Source organism: Metopolophium dirhodum, chromosome 2 (genome assembly GCF_019925205.1).
Source record: "Metopolophium dirhodum isolate CAU chromosome 2, ASM1992520v1, whole genome shotgun sequence".
In the NCBI taxonomy this organism is placed as follows: domain Eukaryota; kingdom Metazoa; phylum Arthropoda; class Insecta; order Hemiptera; family Aphididae; genus Metopolophium; species Metopolophium dirhodum.
The window spans coordinates 10,644,745-10,666,367 of record NC_083561.1 but is presented as its reverse complement, the minus strand read 5'-3'; the positions used below and the strand labels follow the sequence as shown (position 1 = coordinate 10,666,367).

General features: G+C 29.1%; 3 protein-coding genes across 6 annotated transcripts in view; 1 reads left to right on the top strand and 2 right to left on the bottom strand.

The window, feature by feature from the left end:
• LOC132938145 (protein PF3D7_1417600-like) overlaps nt 1-11,947 on the bottom strand; it is a 28,281-nt gene extending 16,334 nt beyond the window's left edge. For all 3 annotated transcript variants that reach the window (XR_009663875.1, XM_061004828.1, XM_061004829.1), the window contains exon 1: nt 11,469-11,947. The gene's annotated coding sequence lies outside the window, so the exon portion shown is untranslated. The remainder of the gene's footprint in view (nt 1-11,468) is intronic.
• LOC132939102 (52 kDa repressor of the inhibitor of the protein kinase-like) lies at nt 717-7,527 on the top strand. 2 transcript variants are annotated; one of them, XR_009663954.1, is made up of 3 exons: nt 717-1,052; nt 1,187-1,341; nt 6,774-7,527. XR_009663954.1 is itself a non-coding variant. In XM_061006123.1 (3 exons), exons 2-3 carry the CDS (start codon nt 1,222-1,224, stop codon nt 7,112-7,114), a joined length of 351 nt encoding a protein of 116 aa, XP_060862106.1. In that variant the 5' UTR covers nt 717-1,052; nt 1,187-1,221; the 3' UTR covers nt 7,115-7,527. The 2 variants fall into 2 exon arrangements, 1 of the variants encoding a protein (XP_060862106.1); XM_061006123.1 differs by having other exon boundaries at nt 1,187-1,231.
• Nucleotides 11,948-17,510: 5,563 nt separating the features above from the next.
• On the bottom strand, nt 17,511-19,945 carry LOC132938532 (DNA-directed RNA polymerase II subunit RPB11). Its single transcript, XM_061005423.1, has 4 exons — nt 19,619-19,945; nt 19,441-19,530; nt 19,190-19,364; nt 17,511-17,722 (listed from the first exon to the last, which is right to left on the bottom strand). The coding sequence occupies exons 1-4, from the start codon at nt 19,669-19,671 to the stop codon at nt 17,687-17,689; spliced, it is 354 nt and encodes a 117-aa protein (XP_060861406.1). The 5' UTR covers nt 19,672-19,945; the 3' UTR covers nt 17,511-17,686.
• Between the last annotated feature and the right edge of the window lie 1,678 nt (nt 19,946-21,623).

Genomic DNA, 21,623 nt, shown 5'->3' with positions numbered 1-21,623 from the left:
GAAAAAGCTATTGATTTTTCAAGAAGACAATTGAAATTGAATTAGACATTTTACATAATAAAATACTTAAAAAATACGAACCTATAATGTTGATTAATTAACTAATTATAGAATTAATGTTTCTAATGTGGTTCTGTAGTTTACAAAATTACAATTCGATCATTATTTAATGAGTTACAATATTTTGGTAAGTATTAATTGAAATTATGTTTTACTTGCTTTCTGGAAGTCACCAATAGACAAATTTTTATTTTTTAGTTTACGATATTTATATAGTGTATAATGACGTTTCGTTAATTTTACATTATATTCTATACTGTCTATTAATTAAATCTTACGTAAGTCTTTGTTGTGTATATTAACTAGATATCATAGTTTTAAGTAATTTATATTAATTATAATAAAATAAAAACGCTCTTAAAAAAATAAATGATAATAATAATACTAAATAGTAATATTTTACATTATTTAATTCCTGGTCCAATTCATAAATACTATTTAACAAATTAAAAGTTACCTATTATGTTGTGTTCCGTTTACACGAAAAAAATGTTTGGTAAAAACTATATTAAAAACTAAATCTCAGTTCGAAAAAAAAATATTTGACCTATAGTCTATTTATTTTCTCTATCTTGACTAATTAATATAGTAAATAGTAAATATACTAGGTACTATGTAGCTATAGGTATACTGTATAGTATAATATTATATGTATTACGTGTTTAATATTGCATAACCTTTTTTTTTCCGAACCATCGTGTACCTATTGCATAACGTACAGGTTCTTTTTTTAATATATACATCAAATCCCTGACCAAATTTCAAGTATTCAAAATTAACAGTCGTAGATAAAGAAAAATACGTTCTTATAAGTATTTGTATTTTCGATTCCAGAGGAAACTATGTTTTTAATTTTTTACATTAATTGAACAGTGATGACGTGTTTTCCAAATTTCTGATTAATAAATCGTGAAGTTAAAGACATTTCTTGTTTGAATTCTTATTAAAAAGGTGTTTAAGTGCTCAAAAACGTTAACTTGGCAGCGAAATTGGTAGTGTATAATAATATAATAGATTAATAAAATGTATACCTATAATTTTGTTATCATATGAAATAGTAGCTTTGAAAAAAATCATAAGTTTTACAACGAAATATGTCACAGACGTATAAATAATTGTTTTTCAGAATCAGTTTGACGAACAGAAACGCATTGGATTGTAATGAACAATGGTTGTATAACAAGTATATTTATGTTTTATATCTCGAGTAGAAGAAGGGCTTCACTTGTTTTGGGTAGTAACTAGTAGACATCGAAAAGCTAGTTTAGACTTAAGATGCCAGTAAGTTCAGTGGAAGCAACACGCTTTTTTAAAATTATTTTTCTTCTACTATTTTGCAATTTTTAACATTGTTTATGAAACCAAAAAATATAAATTTTCCAAAAATCGTGTAGCCTTAGAACAATTTAAAAAACCTACTATTTCAAAAAAACTAGAATATGTGGCCGTATAACATTTGCGCATCATCTGTTTACCTGTGCCAATATATAGTACATCGTTTGCGCATTGTCTATATTTACCTGAAACAATAGAAGTGTATATAAAATAATTTTTGATTGAAAATTCAATGATTGTCAATTGTCATATATCATATGTAATAAATAGATACAATTAAAAATAAATTGCATTAATTCAATTTAATTGTAGTCATAATTATATAAAAGTAAATACAACATATATATTATATATAGATAATGAATGATATAAGATTTAAAAATAATAAAGATATATAGCAATAAGTTGTTGTTAAATAAGCATTTAAAGAGTTCAAAATTTGACAAAACTCAAAAATCAAATAAGTATTGACAAAAATATAGATTATTTTTTTGAGTACCTAGTAAAAAGTTTTATTTAATTTATAGTCTAGTTTTTGACGTTCAGGAGCCCGTTTTAAATGATAGATACCACTAGAAATATAGAAAACAACTCCTTTTTTCAGTTCTATTGTTAAATGATATTGATGCGTAAATGATTTACGACCTTTAAACGGTTGATGCGCTAATGATGTATAATCCAAAAATCGAAGGTAGTAACCAAATTGGTTCCCGTTTTAAAAGGTTATTTTATTAGGTTGAGCCAAATTGCAGGTTCCCGTTTAAAAAAAGTAATTTATTAGGTTGAGACGAATTGTGTACAGGTAAAGTAGTTTCAATTTTAATTTTTAATAATTGGTACAAAATATAAATCAAATAGTATAAAATATAAAAGTACCTACTCTATAGTCTATAGTATAATATACAATAAGATGACAATAGATTGTTGTATTGGAAGTTTAGCAAGTTATGGGTGATACCCCGATCAATTAAGATAACGATGGAGATATACCAACGTACTTTTATCGCTGTATAGTAAATCGTCTATAATCTATATACCATATAAGAATGACAATAATGTTAGTGAGCACTGTAAAGTCTCGAATAACACATCGTGTTATTGAACAACTTTCTTTAGTACCTATAACCCATATAAATTTGTAATTTGTACTTCGTATTTTAATTTATATTTTTAAATTTAATTTTTCGGCGTCGAGTGTTACTGCTGGGTAGCTACTCCCCCACGCTGTCACAGTCATTGTAAATTCCACTCATATGCATATATGTGAAAAAAAAAAATTCGTAATTATGGAGTTTATGTTTAGTGAAAAGGGAACTAAGTTGTTGATTATTGATAATTACAAGTTTGGATTCCAAAAGAACCTTGCAGAGGATAACATACAGAATATGTACACTTTCGTGATACAAACATAAAGACAGACAGTATCTTTCCACCGAAAATTTGGGCTCGATTTGACAAAAATATTGATAGGACTACAAATTGTTGCGAATCGTTCCATACAAAGCTGAATAAAGAATTTACAAGTGCCCATCCTAATATATTTTATTTTATGGAGACTTTAAACAGCATTCAGACATTAAATCATATTAAATTTCGAAGTACCTAATAATACTAGCAAACTTACTAGCAAACAAGAAAGAAATAACAAATACTTGGAAAATTGTATGACTGAGTACATTAATGAGAAGCTTACACGAATTGAATAGGTACTTAAAGAAAGTTTGCTTCAAATTTGCAAATCAACGATTTTAAACAATTGTATTTATTATATTTTATTATTTGTATTTTATACACCTAACCTAAGTGATGACTATTTGACTTCCAAATCAACAATTTAACATTTTATATATTATTTCATTTTTTCATAACACATTAACGCACAATTTTAACCAAGCCTATTTTTAAGTTGACAGTCCTAAGCCTGTAAAATTAAGAAGGAAAATGTGCGTAATTAAACGGGAACCAATTCGGCTCAACTTAATAAAATACTTTTTTCAAACGGGAACCATGTGGGGCTCAGGAACCAATTCGGTACCAGCCAAATCGAACTGTCTTACAAAAAAGGTCAAAATTAACAGGAAGGTAATACATTTACAATGGTAAAATTTGATTGTTCCTTCATATTTAACGTAAAAATGGGTGTCGTTCTGCTGTACAGTAGGTTATACAAGTAGGTAATCCACTGTAATGGATGGTGTTAAATTTGAATTCAATGATAGGTATAATATCATTGTATATACGAAAAACTATTCCGAGCGAAGACAGCCTATGATATTACTATAATTATATTTGATGATACCTATTATAATAGCGAATAAAGTAATTTATTTATCTATTTACGTGGAACCTTGTTTTACATTTTCAATTCTTGGCTATAAAAGTTGAACATTTTATAAATTTTTATCTATGAAATAATTTTGAATTCCCATATTTGATCAAGTATGGGAATTGATAAAATAAGTATATGGTACTACAGTATCTACAGTTATTCGTTTTTGAATAACAACAAAATAAGAAAATCACTGCATACATTATCATGAGAAATCGAGAGATATTATATTGTAACACTAGCCGACCCGTCACAGCTTCGCCCGTGATTGGTTGTTTATTTTGTTTTTGGACAATGATATGTATAATTTTTTATTTAAATTTTATCGTTTAATGTGATCGGCAAGTGAATATAAAAAACGGTTAATGAAAACGTATTGAAATGTTTCTAACGGTATTAATGGTATTAATTTTTATAGCACTTCATTGCCCGTAAAAAAACGCAAATCTTAAAAAAATGATGATTGTTAATCTACTGGGTGGGGCGAAACAGGCAGTGCAGTTTTGAAAGGCTATTAAAAAAAAACTACGCAACTTACAGAAATTATATTTATTTAATTTTTTTCAGTACATCATGCCGTTTTATATATCAAGTTTTAAAAATGACATCAGAAAGATGATGGCCGCCAGCAGCGATACACTGATGAAGGCGATTTCTGAAATTTTCTGCCGCATTTTGACACATTTCGACTGGTATAGCGCCAATTTCCTCCCTAATTCGGTCTTTGAGTTCTTCCAACGTGTGAGGCCGATGTTTAAAAACCTTTTCCTTCAGGTAGCCCCACAAGAAAAAATCACAAATGCTCAAGTCTGGTGAGCGCGCAGGCCACCTCAAATCACCCCTCAGAGAGACGAGATGTGTAGGGAACATCTGTCGCAGCTTCGTCATTGAAACTCGAGCAGTATGTGCTGTAGCCCCGTCCTGTTGGAACCAGATGTCCCCCATATTTGTTTCTTCCATTAACTCTTCCAATTGAGGTTCAAAAAAATTGTCCAACATGGAAACGTAACGTTCAGCGTTGACAGTTACGGTTTGTCCATTCTCCTCAAAAAAATAAGGCCCAATCACCCCAAATTTTGAAATCGCACACCACACGGTCACTTTTGGAGAGTGAAGAGGTGTCTCGTGAATTTGCCGTGGATTATTTTCTGCCCAATAGCGAAAATTTTGCTTATTCACCGCCCCACTGAGATGAAAGTGAGCCTCGTCACTACTGAAAAATGTTGACCTCACATGGATCCGGTTCAACATTTCTTGTGAGCAATTCATGCGATTTTCATAGTCGGGTGGACTCAACTCTTGGACAATCATAATTTTGTAGGGGTGGAAGAATAAGTCTTGGTGCAAAATCCTCCTTACTGACCGATTAGAAATGCCCAATGCAATTGAATGTTTCCGGGCAGAACGCGTAGGCGACTGCACAAAAGCTTCACTCACTCTTATCAAATTTTCAGGTGTTCTTACCGTTTTGGGTCTTCCTGAACCTCTAAGTCTTAGTGTAGATCCAGTTTCTTCAAATGTACGCACCCAATTCGCGATAACATTACGGTGAGGGACGGTATCATGACGCGCAAGGTTAAACTGCAGCCGGAACGCTCGCTGAGTTGCGACGAACGATCGACCATTTTCAAAAAATGTACGGACGGCAAAGCCACGTTGTTCACCAGACCAAACCATGGTAATGACTAATAACGGCATGGCCTGCCCGACGAAATGAAACCACCATAATCGTACTATCCCCACCACACGTGAAGTACCAACCTTTCAAAACTGCACTGTTTGATTTGCCCCACCCAGTACTTTTGGGTGTAACATGCTGCAGCCTGCAGTAAGTGCAACTCAACCACCCCGGTAGGCAATCCGAGTACGTCGGATCGCGGACAAAGGCAACTCTTTCACCAATCACCTTGGTAGACAATTTTCAATAATTCGAATTGATCCAAGCTTGTACATGATCTGCCCAAAAAACCAATGGCAACCGATAATAAACAAACACAAATAAATTCTACTGTTGACTGTAACCAATGGGAACTATTAATAAATAAAAATAAAATTTGCAATGTAAACTTCAATGTCCCTGTTTGAGCACCTCTTTAAAATGCGAATTTTGGCAAATCCTTTCTTATTGCACGGTGAAAATATGAGAAGAACCCCTATTCCAAATTTCAAGTCTGTACGTTGAGTAGTTTTTGAGATACAGTGATCAGTGAGTGAGTGGTATTTGGATTTTATAAGTATAGATTTCAACTTCAAATGTTCATAAAAATTTAATTTGACTTTAAGGTAGATATTTTTTTTTTGATAAAGTAAGAGATACTTATGAGGAATCTTGCATTCAATTATCAAATCTTAGATTTAAAAATAAAATTTTTACTAATTCCAACTCAAAATAACTTGCACATTTTCGTGATTAAATTTCGAACTTTAAATACTTATAAAAAAAATTGTGACTGTATTTTTAATATTTTTGAACTGTCATTGTAACAATATATTAGGAGCCTTGTATTATACATTTTTAAGCTTTTTGACCTAATGGATAAAATTGTATTGACATTTATAGAAGAAAAAACTAAAAAAAATGAAACTTAAAATGTCCGTAAACAGCTCAAAGCACGTCAAAATATTTTGAAAGTTTTATGGTGTACCTATAGAGAATTCCGAGGGGAATGCTAATATAAACATTCAGTGAAAATTTCATGTATCTGCGGTCATTTGTTTTAGCGTTATAGGTACATAAAAAACAAAATACATTTTGTTGAAAACTTATTTTGCTTAAAAATATCAGTTTTTCCTTAATTTTATTGACCTCATTAATGCTTAATGCCTAACCTCCTTAATGCACCAATTAGATTCACTATCCCATCCAGGGGCGTATGAGGGAGGCTGAGGGGGCTTGACTACTCCCCTTCCCCTCCGAAATCCAGGAATTGTTTATTAAGTCTGCTTATTATGTCCTATCAGATATAAATCGTAAAAGTTCAATATAATTTAATAAAGAATTATTAGTAACAACGAACAAGTTATTCATGTAATGTGTCTGACGTTATAGAAGCAGACTACGAAATTTGGCAAGCTAAGTGGAAGAATATTGAAGACAACTTAAGGCCTACAACTGCTATAGAGGCTTTGAACGTCTGTAATAATTTAATGTACCCAAACATGTATAAATTACTAAAAATACTAGCTATAATACCAGTATCCACCGCTACAGCTGAACGCAGCTTTTCGACGTTGAGAAGACTCAAAACATATTTAAGAAATACAACTTCAGAATCCAGACTAGTGGAACTCACACTTTTAGCTATTCATAGAGACATTGACATACCAGATGACATTTTATTAGACAAATTAGCCAACAGTGGCAAAGAAAGAAATTTAAATTTAATATGATTTGTTATATTATTACTATTATTATTATTATATATATTATTTCATTATTAATTTTTTGAAAACATAAAAAATCATAACAAAAATTAAAATTGTGTACTAATTTTCTAACTTTTGTTTTTAATAGGCTGAATTGGGGAATTTCAGTTGGAGAAAATACCACAGCCCCCCCCCCCAAAAAAAAAAAAATTATCTAAATACGCCCCTGATCCCATCAAACAAGATACTTTTGAAGAAAATCGAAGCAATCCTACTGCCCAAACGCCGATGGAACACATAAATTAAAAAAAAATACACGTTATTGTAAAATTAATACATTCATCGCTCCACTCAGAATTTAAAACAAAATTATTTTATGAACATTATTTTGAGGGTACATACCTACCACGATTTTTGAAAAAAATTAATTATTTTCCTGTTTTTTTTTTTTGGTATAACTTTTAATGTAAAAATGAGCAATACATTATAACACAAATAAAAAAAACACATTTTAATAAGCATTAGGCACCTACTGCATTTTAGTCAAAAAAAGTTAGCACTTAATTTGAAATAATTGTTCCGAGAGTTTTTATAAGTGTCTGATTATTTTACAGACAAGTGCTTTTTATTTTTAACAGTTTTTAACGATAATAAATTTCCCCCTGCGGTCGCACTCTATAGATGGTAGGAACTTACTTTAAATATTAAACGGGCGAGATGAAAAACTACAAACAATCATCGAACATTATTGAAAAAATATACATGTGCAATATTTTAAAAAACACTAAGGGCCGTTCTTGCATTGTCTAGTTAAAGTTAACCGACACTAAACCGGCCGAATTCTGCCGATAATAAAATCTGTTATCAGTCGGTCACTTAACCGACACTTTACCGGAAATTTTAATAACGGCCCCAAGTCACTAACTTTATAGAGGTAAAAGCCTTCAAGAAAGTTTCACGAAAAATTTGTAGACTGAAATTATAATGCGAATTGTACCTCAATGGCGTCGTACTTCAAATCACTTCATAGTTTTCTACTCGTATGAACAAAAATTTAAACAATCACCTCAACAGTTTATTGAAATTGTCTTAATACTTTGCCCCCGTATTTTTACATTTACAATACCTTTGTGATATGTCCTATACAAAATAATACATCTATACCTCGGTCTATACAGTTTAGTTATGAACTAATTAGTATTGTAAACAATCAGTCAATAATTTTCCAATACCAATAAACCCGTTAATGTACGCATTAAATTCGCCATATAAATAATAATGTTAAAACGAAGAGTTTTCGTCTGTCTGCCAGGAGCATTACGCGATATCGCGAAGGGCTACAGTGCATATCTCTTAGTGCCCTCGACGAACATATGGCCCCCAGGACTAGGAGTTTTAAACTGTTGATTATTAACATAATACATTTTTTTGTATCAATTAAAAGCATGCACGCTCGGCTCAAAGACACGAGTCACACAACAATGTTATACCTTACCGTGCTACTATAAAATAATAATATAGGTATATTATGTAAAATCGTCGGCACGCCACGATGCAATATGCATCAGCTGTTTTATATGGCAGTCAATCATTGTATTCTACCGCTGGTTAAACTATAAAATGTTTAACGAGCAATCGTTTTATTTAAATACAACGTATAATGAAGTTATAAAAATATTATACAATTTATTGGCCAACCATCGTTATATTACCAATATTTAATTTATTTTTTAACTGCAAGGCTACCAGCTATGTACGAGCTAATTAATCATAACTCGTACAAATATTTTACTTTAATTATTCCATAGGTTTGTAATAATAGTTATTTAGGTATCAACGTTAAAATGTTTATTTTGTTAGAACCAAAATATTGGTGTATCGAGGTAAATATTCACGAATTCACAAATCAACAAAATATATAGAATGTGTGTTATCCATCTAATAAATCAATGAACAATAGTAATTTAGGTAATTATCATTTATACCTACTTACTAGTGACTATACAAATATTACACAAAAAAATAGATCCCTGGGTATCCAAATATAGTATTTTATTCTGAACAGAATAAAAAAATCTATTGGTTTTACAACCATGTATTATTATTTATTTGTTTAGTTCTACAAGTTTCTATAGTAGGAGTGCTCCAAGAGTTTCATAATATTATAATCTCTAATAGAAGTCGGAAAAAATTAACAGTTTTTTTTTTTTACTATTTAATTTGTTCTTTATTTTATTGACTTATTTTAAAAGACTATTATTCGGTATGTTACTTAATAAACAAATACCTACCTATACCGTTTTACTAGTTGCAGCAATACACCAATGACTGCATAACGGTCATTGAAAAATATATTTTGAGGTTAATATCTATTTTAATATAATTTAATACCTAACAATGTATAATTTATGTAAATACTATTGTGCCTATTAAGGCTGGGCATTAACGAGTTAAAAAGTTAAAAAGTTAATTTAATATTAACTTTTTAACTTAACTAGTTACTTTTGGCTTTTCATTAATTTAACTGTTAACTTACTAAATTTATTTTTTAATTAACTAAAAATTAACGAATTAAGAAGTAAGTGAAGTTAATATATTTAATTTTCAATTTTATTATATTTCACTATTTCAGTCTATTTCGTTTTCATGTCAAAAAATATTTACCGTAAATTCTGTTAAATTAAAAATGTATATCATTTGAATCTAACCTATATGGAAATACTGTATAAAGTATATAAGCACTAAGTATAGTATGATTTAGTTTTGGGTTGGAAAAAAATTAAGTACGCTAGCGTTGTATAAACAAATAACTTTTTTTGAACTTAATAAAAAGTTAACAAATATTGTGTATTAACTTTTTACCTAACTGAGTTAACCTATAGTTAAATTAACTTTTAACTTTTTGTTATTGGTGCATATTAACTTAACTTAACTGAGTAAAAAAAAATCATTAACTTGCCCAGCCTTGGCACCTTTTATACTAAATGATTAATTGGTTTTTATGTTTTTGGATATAAATTAATATTTGGTAGTCTGCGTACAGAACCATGGCCAAGGCCAAAATTATCTTTAATAAATAGGTAAACTATGAAGTTAGGCATATAAATAAAAATAATCTATAGGTATACTCAGATAAGTAGATGAGTACACTAAGTAATATATTATTTACCTAATTCAATTCACAATTCAGCATAATATATTTATCAGGGTATTTATCTTATCTTATTATCTACTTATCTACTCAAAATGTTATGTTTAAATTCATCTTTAGAATTAGATTCTAGTTAACCATAAATTATAGTTGCTTATAAAATATAAAAATAAACAAAATCATGTAAAAATAAACACAGTTAAATCATTAATTAAAAATATATTGTATTGAAAACAATGGTAGAATTAAGCAAAAGCAATAAGTAACAATAGGTACGTCTGTATTATGAAGATTCAAGTTTTTGATTTTTTACCCACATAAATAATTTAATTACCTACCAAAAATGTACATTTTAACTGTATGAGGAGTGCATTAAAATGTTACAATTTTTAAAATGGAAGAACGTCAAACAATATGTTTTAAGTGCATTAAAAGGTCAATGATAGATAGATAATTTAACAAAGTAGTAGGCACCTACCTCTATATCACAATATATGTTTTAATTACTTATGTGTTCAATCGTTAATTAATATTATTGACAGTTGAACAAATTGTATATAATTTACAACATAGTAAAACAGTAAATAAAATGTATAGAATCTAGTACCAAAATTGATTTTTACTCAACTTTTTACATACCTTATACAAATCATTTTAGAACCAAAATATTTAATCTCAATATACATAACAATTTAAACAAGATGTACCTAAGCTGAATATTGTTTATGCAATGATAAAATAATAACAGTTGTTGACAGTAATTATAACTTGGCATTGAAGTGCTAGTGTATACAACTGAAACGAATGTTTTGCACTTGTGTACTAGGTATTTTAATAATCATTATAATGTATTAATATTATTGAAATCAATAGAAATTATGATAATAAATAAGGTACCTAATACCTATACAAACAAAAAAATTAAATGAAACATATGATTCAAAGGAACGTCAATACTGAATCAAATGAGATAAGTATACTAACTATTGAAAGGTAGATTACCTACGACTTACCTACATATGGTGATAGATCATTATATTATCCAAGCAGAACCAACATTAGGAACATAGGTTGGCATTTTAATGGACTTAGTAATCAAAACCAACATATGGCAGTGAGCATAAGCGGATATTGTAGCGGACTCGGGGAGCTAAGTATTCAAAACGGAGGTGACCGAATATCTGCTGGTGGCTCAACAATTGGGTAAGCAACGATGACACAACTTACCTTCAACTGCTATGCGGTCATTCCGGGATTGGTGGTGGCGGGTCCTGGTGGCGAGGGAAAAAACCTCAAACAGGCGGCGACGAGAGGGTTTAAAGTCGATGATGAGGGCTGGTAGACCGGTGGGCAAACGACATAATATTTCGTGCGGCGCAAATTTCTCGCAAGACGGGAAGAGTGGAGAAAAAAAGGTTTGGGCTACGAAAACCAATAGATAGGTAGTTAGTACGGTCTATGTAAAATGATAGACGACCACTGCGGTGGCGGCGTGCGACGTGTCTCTGTCAATTTGGCGGTGACCGTATTATTTTCGTTATTATATTATTATTATTACCGTCGTTTTTATTTTTCTCTCCGCTCGCACAAAATATTTTGTCACACGCACACGCAGACACACACACGGGCGTGCACACACACTACACTGCGGGGCCGCCAATGATAAGAAACGGTTGAGGCCATGACGGTTCATTGACGAGAGAGACAGACCGATAGTGCCGAAAAAATTATAAAAAAATAAACAACAAACAATAACAACACGTACGATCGTATGAAAGAGTACCCCCACCGAAAATCCATCGCCGCAGCAGCGCTATCTGCTGGTCGACAACGATGACGAACCGTTTACCGTACCTAGGCCATAGTATATTAATTATTACAATAATAGGATTTTAGATATTATAAAGAATTAATTCTTATAATTTTTAATTAAATAAATATTAAACATATTATTATTTTAAATATTGTGAATAGTAACCAGTAGGTAGTTTAATATTATAATATGTGCATTGTGTATGATGCAGTATTGCAGTATGCCATATTGCCATAGACCCATAGCCCATAGGTATAGCCTATAGTAGCAATAGCATTATAGCTCTGTGTAGATGACCAGGTAAAAAAATCTAAATAATATAAAAAAAAATCTTAAAAAAGTTTAAAAATTGAATACAAGGTTCTATATAAAGTTTCAAAATAAACAAAAAAAATGTTGTAAATTTAAATGTTGTTTAAATTGTTTTAAAACAATTAGGACAAGTGATAACCAAAAAACATCAAATTAATTTTTTAATAACTTAATTGATAAATTAAGCACAAATTAAGTTTCAAAATTCCAATGTTTAAAAGTGTTGCCAGATAAATTTAAACCTCCGAAAATATGGAAACTAACCTAAGATACAAAATAACAAACATAAATTATTTTTAATTTTATGGGTTGATTATTTATAATTTATTATTAGGTAGGTATTAATTATTACTGCTGTATTTACTGATATTTTAAAATTGTTATTCTCACATTTTAGATTCTGAGCGAAGCGATGAATGTATTGATTTTACAATGATGTGTGTTTTTTTTTATTTTTTTTTATTTTATTTTTTATTTTTGTGTCTGTCATCACCTTTTAGGACTGTAAAATAGCTTGGATTTTCTTCAACAGTAACTTTTCTGATAGGAAAGTGAATCTAGTTGGTACTTTGGGAGGGTCAAAAATAAAAATTTCCCAGTAGTTTTCAAAAGCGACGTGAAAAACAAAAGAAAAATTAAGGAAAAACGGGAATTTTTACGCAAAATCTGTTTTTGAGAAAATCGATTTTGGTTTTTGGTGTAACTCTAAAACAAATGACCGCAGGGACATGAAATGTTGACTGAATGTTTATATTAGCATTTTCTATACACCATAAAATTTTGAAAATATTTTGACTCTTTTTGAGCTGCTTACGGACATTGTCAGTTTTCAATTTTTTTAGTTTTTTTTCTATAAATATCAATACAATTTTATCTGTTGGCTAAAAAAGCTTGAAAATTTTATAAAAGGCTCCTAAGTTATTGTTTCAAAGGCAGATGAAAAAAATTAAAAATCCTTAATCACAGTTTTTATTTATAAGCATTTAAAGTTCAAATTTGACAAAATACGGAAAAATCACGAAAATTAGCAAATTATTTTGAGTTGAGAATTCATAAAAATTTTTCTTTTTAAATCTAAGATTTTAAAATGTAATATAAGATTACTCATAAGTTTGTCTACCTTTATCAAAAAAAAAATGTCTACCAGAAACTTAAATTAAATTTTTATGAGCGTCTGAAATTTATATTTTTACAACATTTGATATTCACTCGATTTTTCATGTAACAATTTTCTTATTTTATTGTAATTAAAAAACGAATGACTGTAGATACTTGAAAATTTCACTGAATCTTTATATTAGCATTTTCTATGTACCATACAATTTTGAAAATATTTTGACTCTTTTTGAGTGGTTTACGGACATTGTCAGTTTTCAATTTTTTTAGTTTTTTTTTCTATAAATATCAATAAAATTTTATTTGTTGGGTAAAAAAGGCTCCTGATACATCGTTCTAATAGCACTTAAAAAATATTAAAAATACATAGGCACAATTTTTTTTTTATAAGCATTTAAAGTTCAAATTTCGACAACATTTATCAAATTTATAATTTATTAATTATTTTGTAGTTAAAAATGTATAAAATGTTTAACTTTTATGGCTAAGGATTGAAAATTTAAAACAAGGCTCCACGTAAATAGGTTATATATAAATTACTTTATTCACAATAATATCATCAAATATACTTGGTAATATCATAGGCTGACTGACCGTTTTCGCTCAGAATCGTTTTTCTTATACAATGATATTATATCATTGAATTCAAATTTAACACCATCCATTACAGTGACCCACTTGTAACCTACTGTACAGCAGAGCGACATCCACCTTTTTTACACTGACACTGCATATAAATTATTTTATTTGTTTTTATAATTAAATTTAGTATTACTGTAGTTTACCACCGGGTGAAATTTCATATCATTATATTCAAGTAAATGATATTTTTTAAATCGGGAGGCAATTTGAGTAATCTTTTTGAAAAAAATTCACCTGACGGAATTCGAGTCAGATGGGAGCCAATTTGTGACTTCATGCGAGCGCCCGGACAGACAGTCTCCGATCATAAGTTTTTCGTATGCAATGATTTATCATTGAATTCAAATTCAACACAGCCATTACTTTAGTAGTATAGTCGCAGTGAAATACTCAACAACGATTGTAACGAGTAACGACGTATACTTGACTCTTATTCCTACTAAACTGTACATTATACGTTTGTACAGACGGTTAACTACCCATTTTTCCCTTTATTTAGGTTTTTATTGAGTACCTACCTACTTTTAAACCACGAGACTACGAGAGATTTGGCGGGCATTGGTTCTGCATTACTTCCACCCGGCAACACATCATTTATTTTATATTAAATACAGAATTACAGTTCTTTGGTCTCTCAAATGATTGACCGAGGTGATTTACAAAAAAAAGACTTTTAATTTTACTAAGATTTTTTATCACAATAGTCAGTTAAATAAAGTCTACTGCCTATAGTGCCTAATCCAATGTTTAACCTTCAGGTCAATTTAGTAACGTTTTGGTCTATTACCTAGGCAGTTGCAAGTCAGAATGACATCTTCTATCATTTGGATAAAATCACCCTTCGCCCTTTTTATCTATGCCTACACGAATCAGGTAATTATTTTTAAAATTTTATTCCATTTTGCTTTTTAAATATTTTTTTATTCAAAATACAAAATATTTATTAATTTGTATTTCATATAATATACAATAGTCAATAAGCAAATATCTATCCGTGATAGAAGGGAGCGTCCAATGACAATTCATTCCATGATACAACATGAAAGGAGTTCGATTTATTCCAACTCAATAAAAAATGTAATAATTCTGACTGTAAATTATACATAGCTAGGTATATTATTATTTATGTGAAATTTTTAAGATTTAAGCCAAATACATATTATATAAGAATTTTTCAGCTCTCGATTTTTAGAACCATCCAAATTAATAGATGACAACTGACAAACATGCTAAATTAAAAAATAGATAGGTAGGTATTTGATTATTGACAGATTATTATTTACAAACCTTTTTTAGTTCTCTTTAACGTTCAAAAACGTTATTCACCAAAGATCACAGTAGGTATTATATTTTTATATTTCATAATTTTTTAATGAATCAATTTAACATTGTATTTTTTATTAATTTTTGGTTGATTTGATAGTAGCTACATAGGTACTAATATATATATTATTTATCAAATGTAGTTTTACAAAAAAATTCATTTTTGTCATATTTCTTTTTATTACATTAAAATATGGTCTATACCAAGACCGGATACCGTTACACCAGAAAACTTACAGATATGCCAATCCACCCTTGAAAACTATAGTAACATTAGTAACTCAAAAGACACAGTAAGATACTAAAATATGGAGCTATAGACATCGCACAAGCGTACAAGACACAGAATTAGAATTCAACACTAAATTAACAAATTGATTTTGAATCTTTTCAAATATTCCGATTACACCTATATTTCTAATTTTTATTATAGAACATTTATTTTTTTATAATATTTTACTATGAAATATAACATTTAAGATAATCTTTAAAATAAAAATCATCACTAGTCTACCCAATCAGCACTCAATAGTTAATAATTTAATTTCTTAAATGTACTAATTAAATTCATTATTAAAATAATGTTTTTTTTTTTATCGATTTTAAGCATAGGCAATTAAGGCTATTAGCATTTTGTAGGGGGGTTATGGTATAGAACTATAGGTCTATGGGTTACAGTTGGTCGAGGATTCGTCACTAAAAACCTGGGTGATCACCTATCCGGAAACTAGCGACGCTGGCCAATTCATGACCTCAGAACACGTTAGTGACCAATGCCAATCACCGAGCAACACCAGGCTCCTAAAGTTACAATTATAATGTAAAAGCTAATGTATGCTGGAAGCCTTAAAATCATAAAAAGAAAAATTTTAAATAATCTAAATATTATCTACTACAAATCTAAGTTGTAAAATAATAAATACTCAGAATGCTAACTTTTAGCAAAAAAAGACCAAGTTCTTTTGAGTGTAATTATTAACACCATATAACATGGTGGAGGTCACTTCATTTTTATTGTAATTTGCCATTGATTATCATTTCTTATTATACTTACTATTTTATATTAAATAATTTAAAAATTACATAAAATATTTTATAAAATTAATTTGACCTCATCAGCATAATTTATACATTTTAGCCTTTATAGATGTTATGTTTGCTGGCTTAAATAAACATATTTGATATTATTACACCAGTACAACACCAACTCTACTTGAGACTTACAAATTAATTTGTTTTATTCTTAAAGTTGAATTATTCACCTGATAAATATTTAAAACATTTATACCTTAAGTTAAACAAATATTTGTACAGTTATAAGTTGAACTTCTATATTATAAATTATAATATCAACACTAACCAAATATTTTATTTTAATAACTTTAGATTAATGAATTACTGTAAAAAATAACAACAACTTTTTATGTTATAATTATTGAAGGACATCTGGCCCACTGAATTTAAATTTATATAAAACTTTATATTAACTATATAATATTTATTTTTAAGTATTTGAAATACTTTTTTTTAATTCCTTTAATTCTTAATTTGTTTCTATTTGTAATCCTTGTTAAATAAAGTTACTGTGCGGTCGCGGTCATTCTTCAGCGTTATATCAATTATAATATAATATATTATAATTATTATCGCCGACGACAATCGAACGGTAAGTCGGTACCAGTATTATTGCTTATATCTTTTGTTATTGACTGTAAAATTATACTTTATAATTTTACCATGTGGAAATATAATTACTTGTTAGTACTGCCATTGAATAAAATGTATAAATATAAACTATTTATAATTAATGGTCCTACCTATCTACCAATAAAATGGTTATCAATTATCATTATTGTTAATCATCAAAGACAATCGATGACGGTATGGGATATCCAAATACATATAGCTTTCTAGGTGCAACGTTGGTGGTGCAAGTGTGCAACTATTACTAAAAAAGAACTAACATGACTAATCAGCATTTTGATTATTGAAAAAATCATGTTTTTAAATACAAAAACAATTTTTTTAAAAGTATTTTGCTTAACACGGCTAAACATATACAATTTGAAATTTGAATTATGTTTATTTATGAAAAAACATACCTGTCAAAGAAACAAGAGGTAATTATCAGAACTTATAATAAATTTAAAACTACATATTTTTATTTTTATTGATATTAATATTATAATTATTATAACCACCTTAAAATTACATATTAATATTACTTCATAAAATCATATTAATCAAGGCCTTCTTTTTTCTCTCTCAAAGCTTCCTGGAAAAATAAAAAATAAATACAAATGTTAGTTGTAATAATTACATAAATATGTTTAATGGAATTATGGGATATTTTAAATTGTATCAGAAAAATAATGTAATGTAATTTTTCAAAATATTGTTCAGTATAACATCATTATAACTAGTATTCTATTCTATGTGATCTAAATGTAACAATATAATAGGATAGGTCATAAGAAAACAGATAATAAAAGGCCAATAAAGGAAAAGTAACTTGAAATCATTTATAGTATGGGAAGACAGATTAACACAGGGAGCACTGTAAACGCCTGCTGTACTGATGATTAGGCGGGTTCCCCCCTACGTAGAGCGGAATACTATTATCAGCTTGTCTGTATTTTCCCGACATTTTGTAAACGTTTTGCTTTAAATGAAGTGTATTTGAATGTATATGATAATATTACGAGCAATTGTACTTGCCAACGTATACAGTTAGCTATATACTAGCATATAAAGATTAGATTAAAAAATTAGTTTATTTTAAAAAATAAACTAACCAATGTAAAACTATATCTATATATACTAAATCGGAAGAAACAAATTGTTTCCACCAGAGCGTATTTTGTTAATCTGCTTCCCTAAATGAAAAAGATATGTTCAATGAAACCTTGAAAAAAGTCTCGATAAAAAAAATGAAATAATTATTAAATATAAAATATAATTATATTAGTTAATAAACCATTATTAAAATAGGTAATATTATAAAAAAGAATACATGTAACTAGCTTATAAAATTTCAAATATTATTTATTTTTATGAACATTATATAAGGTAATAGTATATAAATTATAGTCAATAGCTTTTAAATTAAAATTACGACAATTTAACCACACCATTATCATATACATATTATGAATTACAGATGTTAAAAAATCTAATATACCGATCTTTTTAATTTGTATTTTTTTAAAATATTTTTCTATGGGACAATTTGTCCTAACTTTTTTCTGCCACTTGAATCTCTTACATCATCTAAAGTCAATGTTGTAGGTTAAATATTAGTGTGCTAAACACAGAAACAAAAGAGACACAGGGTAGATAATTTTAGATATGACAAATGTATTCCATGTATGTGAATTTTACATGACAAATTAACCTAACCAGTTCTATCTTATATAACTTTTATTTAACAATTATTTTTTTTGGACTTTTTCTTCGAAGACCATTCATTTACATAGGTATTGATGTATTGTATAACAAAACTATTTGTATATACTTGTGCCATTGAGAGAGCGCTACTGGGCAGCGCCCAAAACTCATCCGATCTCGCGCATTCCCACCTCTAAGTCTGCTCGTACGCTGGCTGTCGCCACTGTCGTTGCTACAACTATATGGTAGAGTGGAAGTACTTTAGGAAGTAATTTGGGTACGAAAACACGGAGCTCGCCAACGAGTAACGCTCTCTCAATGGCACTAGTATAGTAAAATAATTAAAAGATACTACCTTGAAACGTTCTTCAAACAAAGAAAGTTCAGCCAAGAGATCAGTTATAGAATTAGTTAAAGCATCTTGAGGTGTATAATCAGATGTTGTTTGTATGCGAAGTTCAAATTTATGTTCCAGTGGATGTGGTTGTTTATATCCAGCAAAAAGTACATTAGGATCTTTAAGTAGTTGGCTAAATTAATAAAATAAAAGATTATGAACACAATGATGATAATCGGTAACTATGACAATAACAAAGTAGTACTCACTTCCTGATCATGTTTCCCAAAGTATGATCTTCTTTGTTGACTGTAAAAATTGCTGCATTTGTCACTTTAGTATCCACTTCTTTAACTATTCTAAAATTCAAATACAATGTAAGTCAGCTCTGGGAAATGTTCAAATGTAGGAATCAAATAGACAAGTAGATAACTAAATATAACTCACTTTTTTTCTCCGTCATACAGCAAAAAAGATTCAAATGTTGGAGGAGCATTCATTTTATATTATAAGTATTTTACAGTCTACAGTCTATACTTCTAGAGAGAATAGCCCGAAACCAATGCCGCAAATCGTAACGAAGTTGAAGTTTTCTAAATTCTAATCGAATAATCGAATAATCGATAAGCTAAAAGTTAAAACAATAAGCAAGTCTTATCAAAAATGTTATCACTGGTGTACAAATTCTTTGTAATCATCTTTGGAATTTATCATGAAAAATTATATTATCACTAGCTAAGTGAAACTCAGGGCCCGTTGGACTCGCTGAGAGAGGGTACCACGATAAAAAAATAAAATATAAAAATACATTTTTATATATCTGTGGTGTCTACCGAAATGATTCTCCATTATCAGTATTAAGCAGCTGGAGACTTACGCAATAGCGCTTATTTGTATTGTTGTAGTGACCAAGGTGGATATATATATATATATATATCCACCTTGGTAGTGACTATAAATGCAATTATCTTTCGAATGTAAATATTGTAGTTCCGTGATAACGAAGGTATATATCTTAGTCCACGGTGATAGCATAGAATATTCTATGGTGATGGCCACATATAACCGCTAGTGCTTAAGTCTACAGCTGTTTAATTTAACTTTAATACTGATTATAGAGATTAATTTCGGTAGACACTTTTCAAGTATAGGAATTATGGGTCGATGGGCAATCATACTATCTATAGCCGAGGTGGATACCGATTTTGGAGGCACAGTCGAATTATAAATGTCGCACTTATATAGATTTTGTGATAAGAATTTCTGATAAGGCCTGGTTTTGTTTCGAAGGCGGGAAGTTTGAAAATCGAGTTTCAGTGTCTTGAAATCTTCCATGGCCCATGAAAATCGGCAATTCAATGAGCGTATTGCGTATCTACAGTCATACGTTTTTTAATTACAACAAAATAAGAAAATTGTTACATGAGATATCGAGTGAATATCAAATGTTGTAAAAATATGAATTTCAAACGCTCATAAAAATTAATTTAAGTTTCTTGTAGACATTTTTTTTTTGATAAAGGTAGACAAACTTATGAGTAATCTTATATTACATTTTAAAATCTTAGATTTAAAGAGAAAAATTTTTATGAATTCTCAACTCAAAATAATTTGCTAATTTTCGTGATTTTTCCGTATTTTGTCAAAATTTGAACTTTAAATGCTTATAAATAAAAACTGTGACTAAGGATTTTTAATTTTTTTCACCTGCCTTTGAAACAATAACCTAGGAGGAAAATGTTATGGTGTATAGGAAAAGCAAATATAAACATTCAGTCAAAATTTCATTTGGTCATTTGTTTTAGAGTTGCACCAAAAACCAAAATCGATTTTCTCGAAAACAGATTTTGCGTAAAAATTCCCGTTTTTCCTTAATTTTTCTTTTATTTTTCACATCACTAATTGAAAACTACTGGAAATTTTTACTTTTGACCCCCCCCCCCCCAAAAAAAAAAAAGTACCAATTAGATTCACTTTCCTATCAGAAAAGTTACTGTTGAAGAAAATCCAAGCACTTTTACTGTCCTAAAAGGTGATGACAGATAAAAAATAAAAAAAAAACATACATCATTGTAAAATCAATACATTCATCGTTCCACTCAGAATCTAAAAATTATCTAGATAAGATAATTTTAACAAAATATTATCTAGATAAAAATAAAGATAACACAAATATAATTTATATAGATAAAGATAAATACAACAATACATTTATCTAGATAAAAATAATTTTTTTATTCTTATTTTTATTGTTTTTTTATTTATTTTTAAAATGGATGGGGAAATAAACTTATACTTAATTAATTGTAATATGCTTATTATGGCTAGTAGAGAGTAGAGACTAGAGAACGATGTATAGTGCATGCCCGCACGCAGGTTCTCGTATTATCGTAATACCGTCGTTAGCAATAATAACAACAACGGCTGAGACACGATTGAGCATAAAACACTT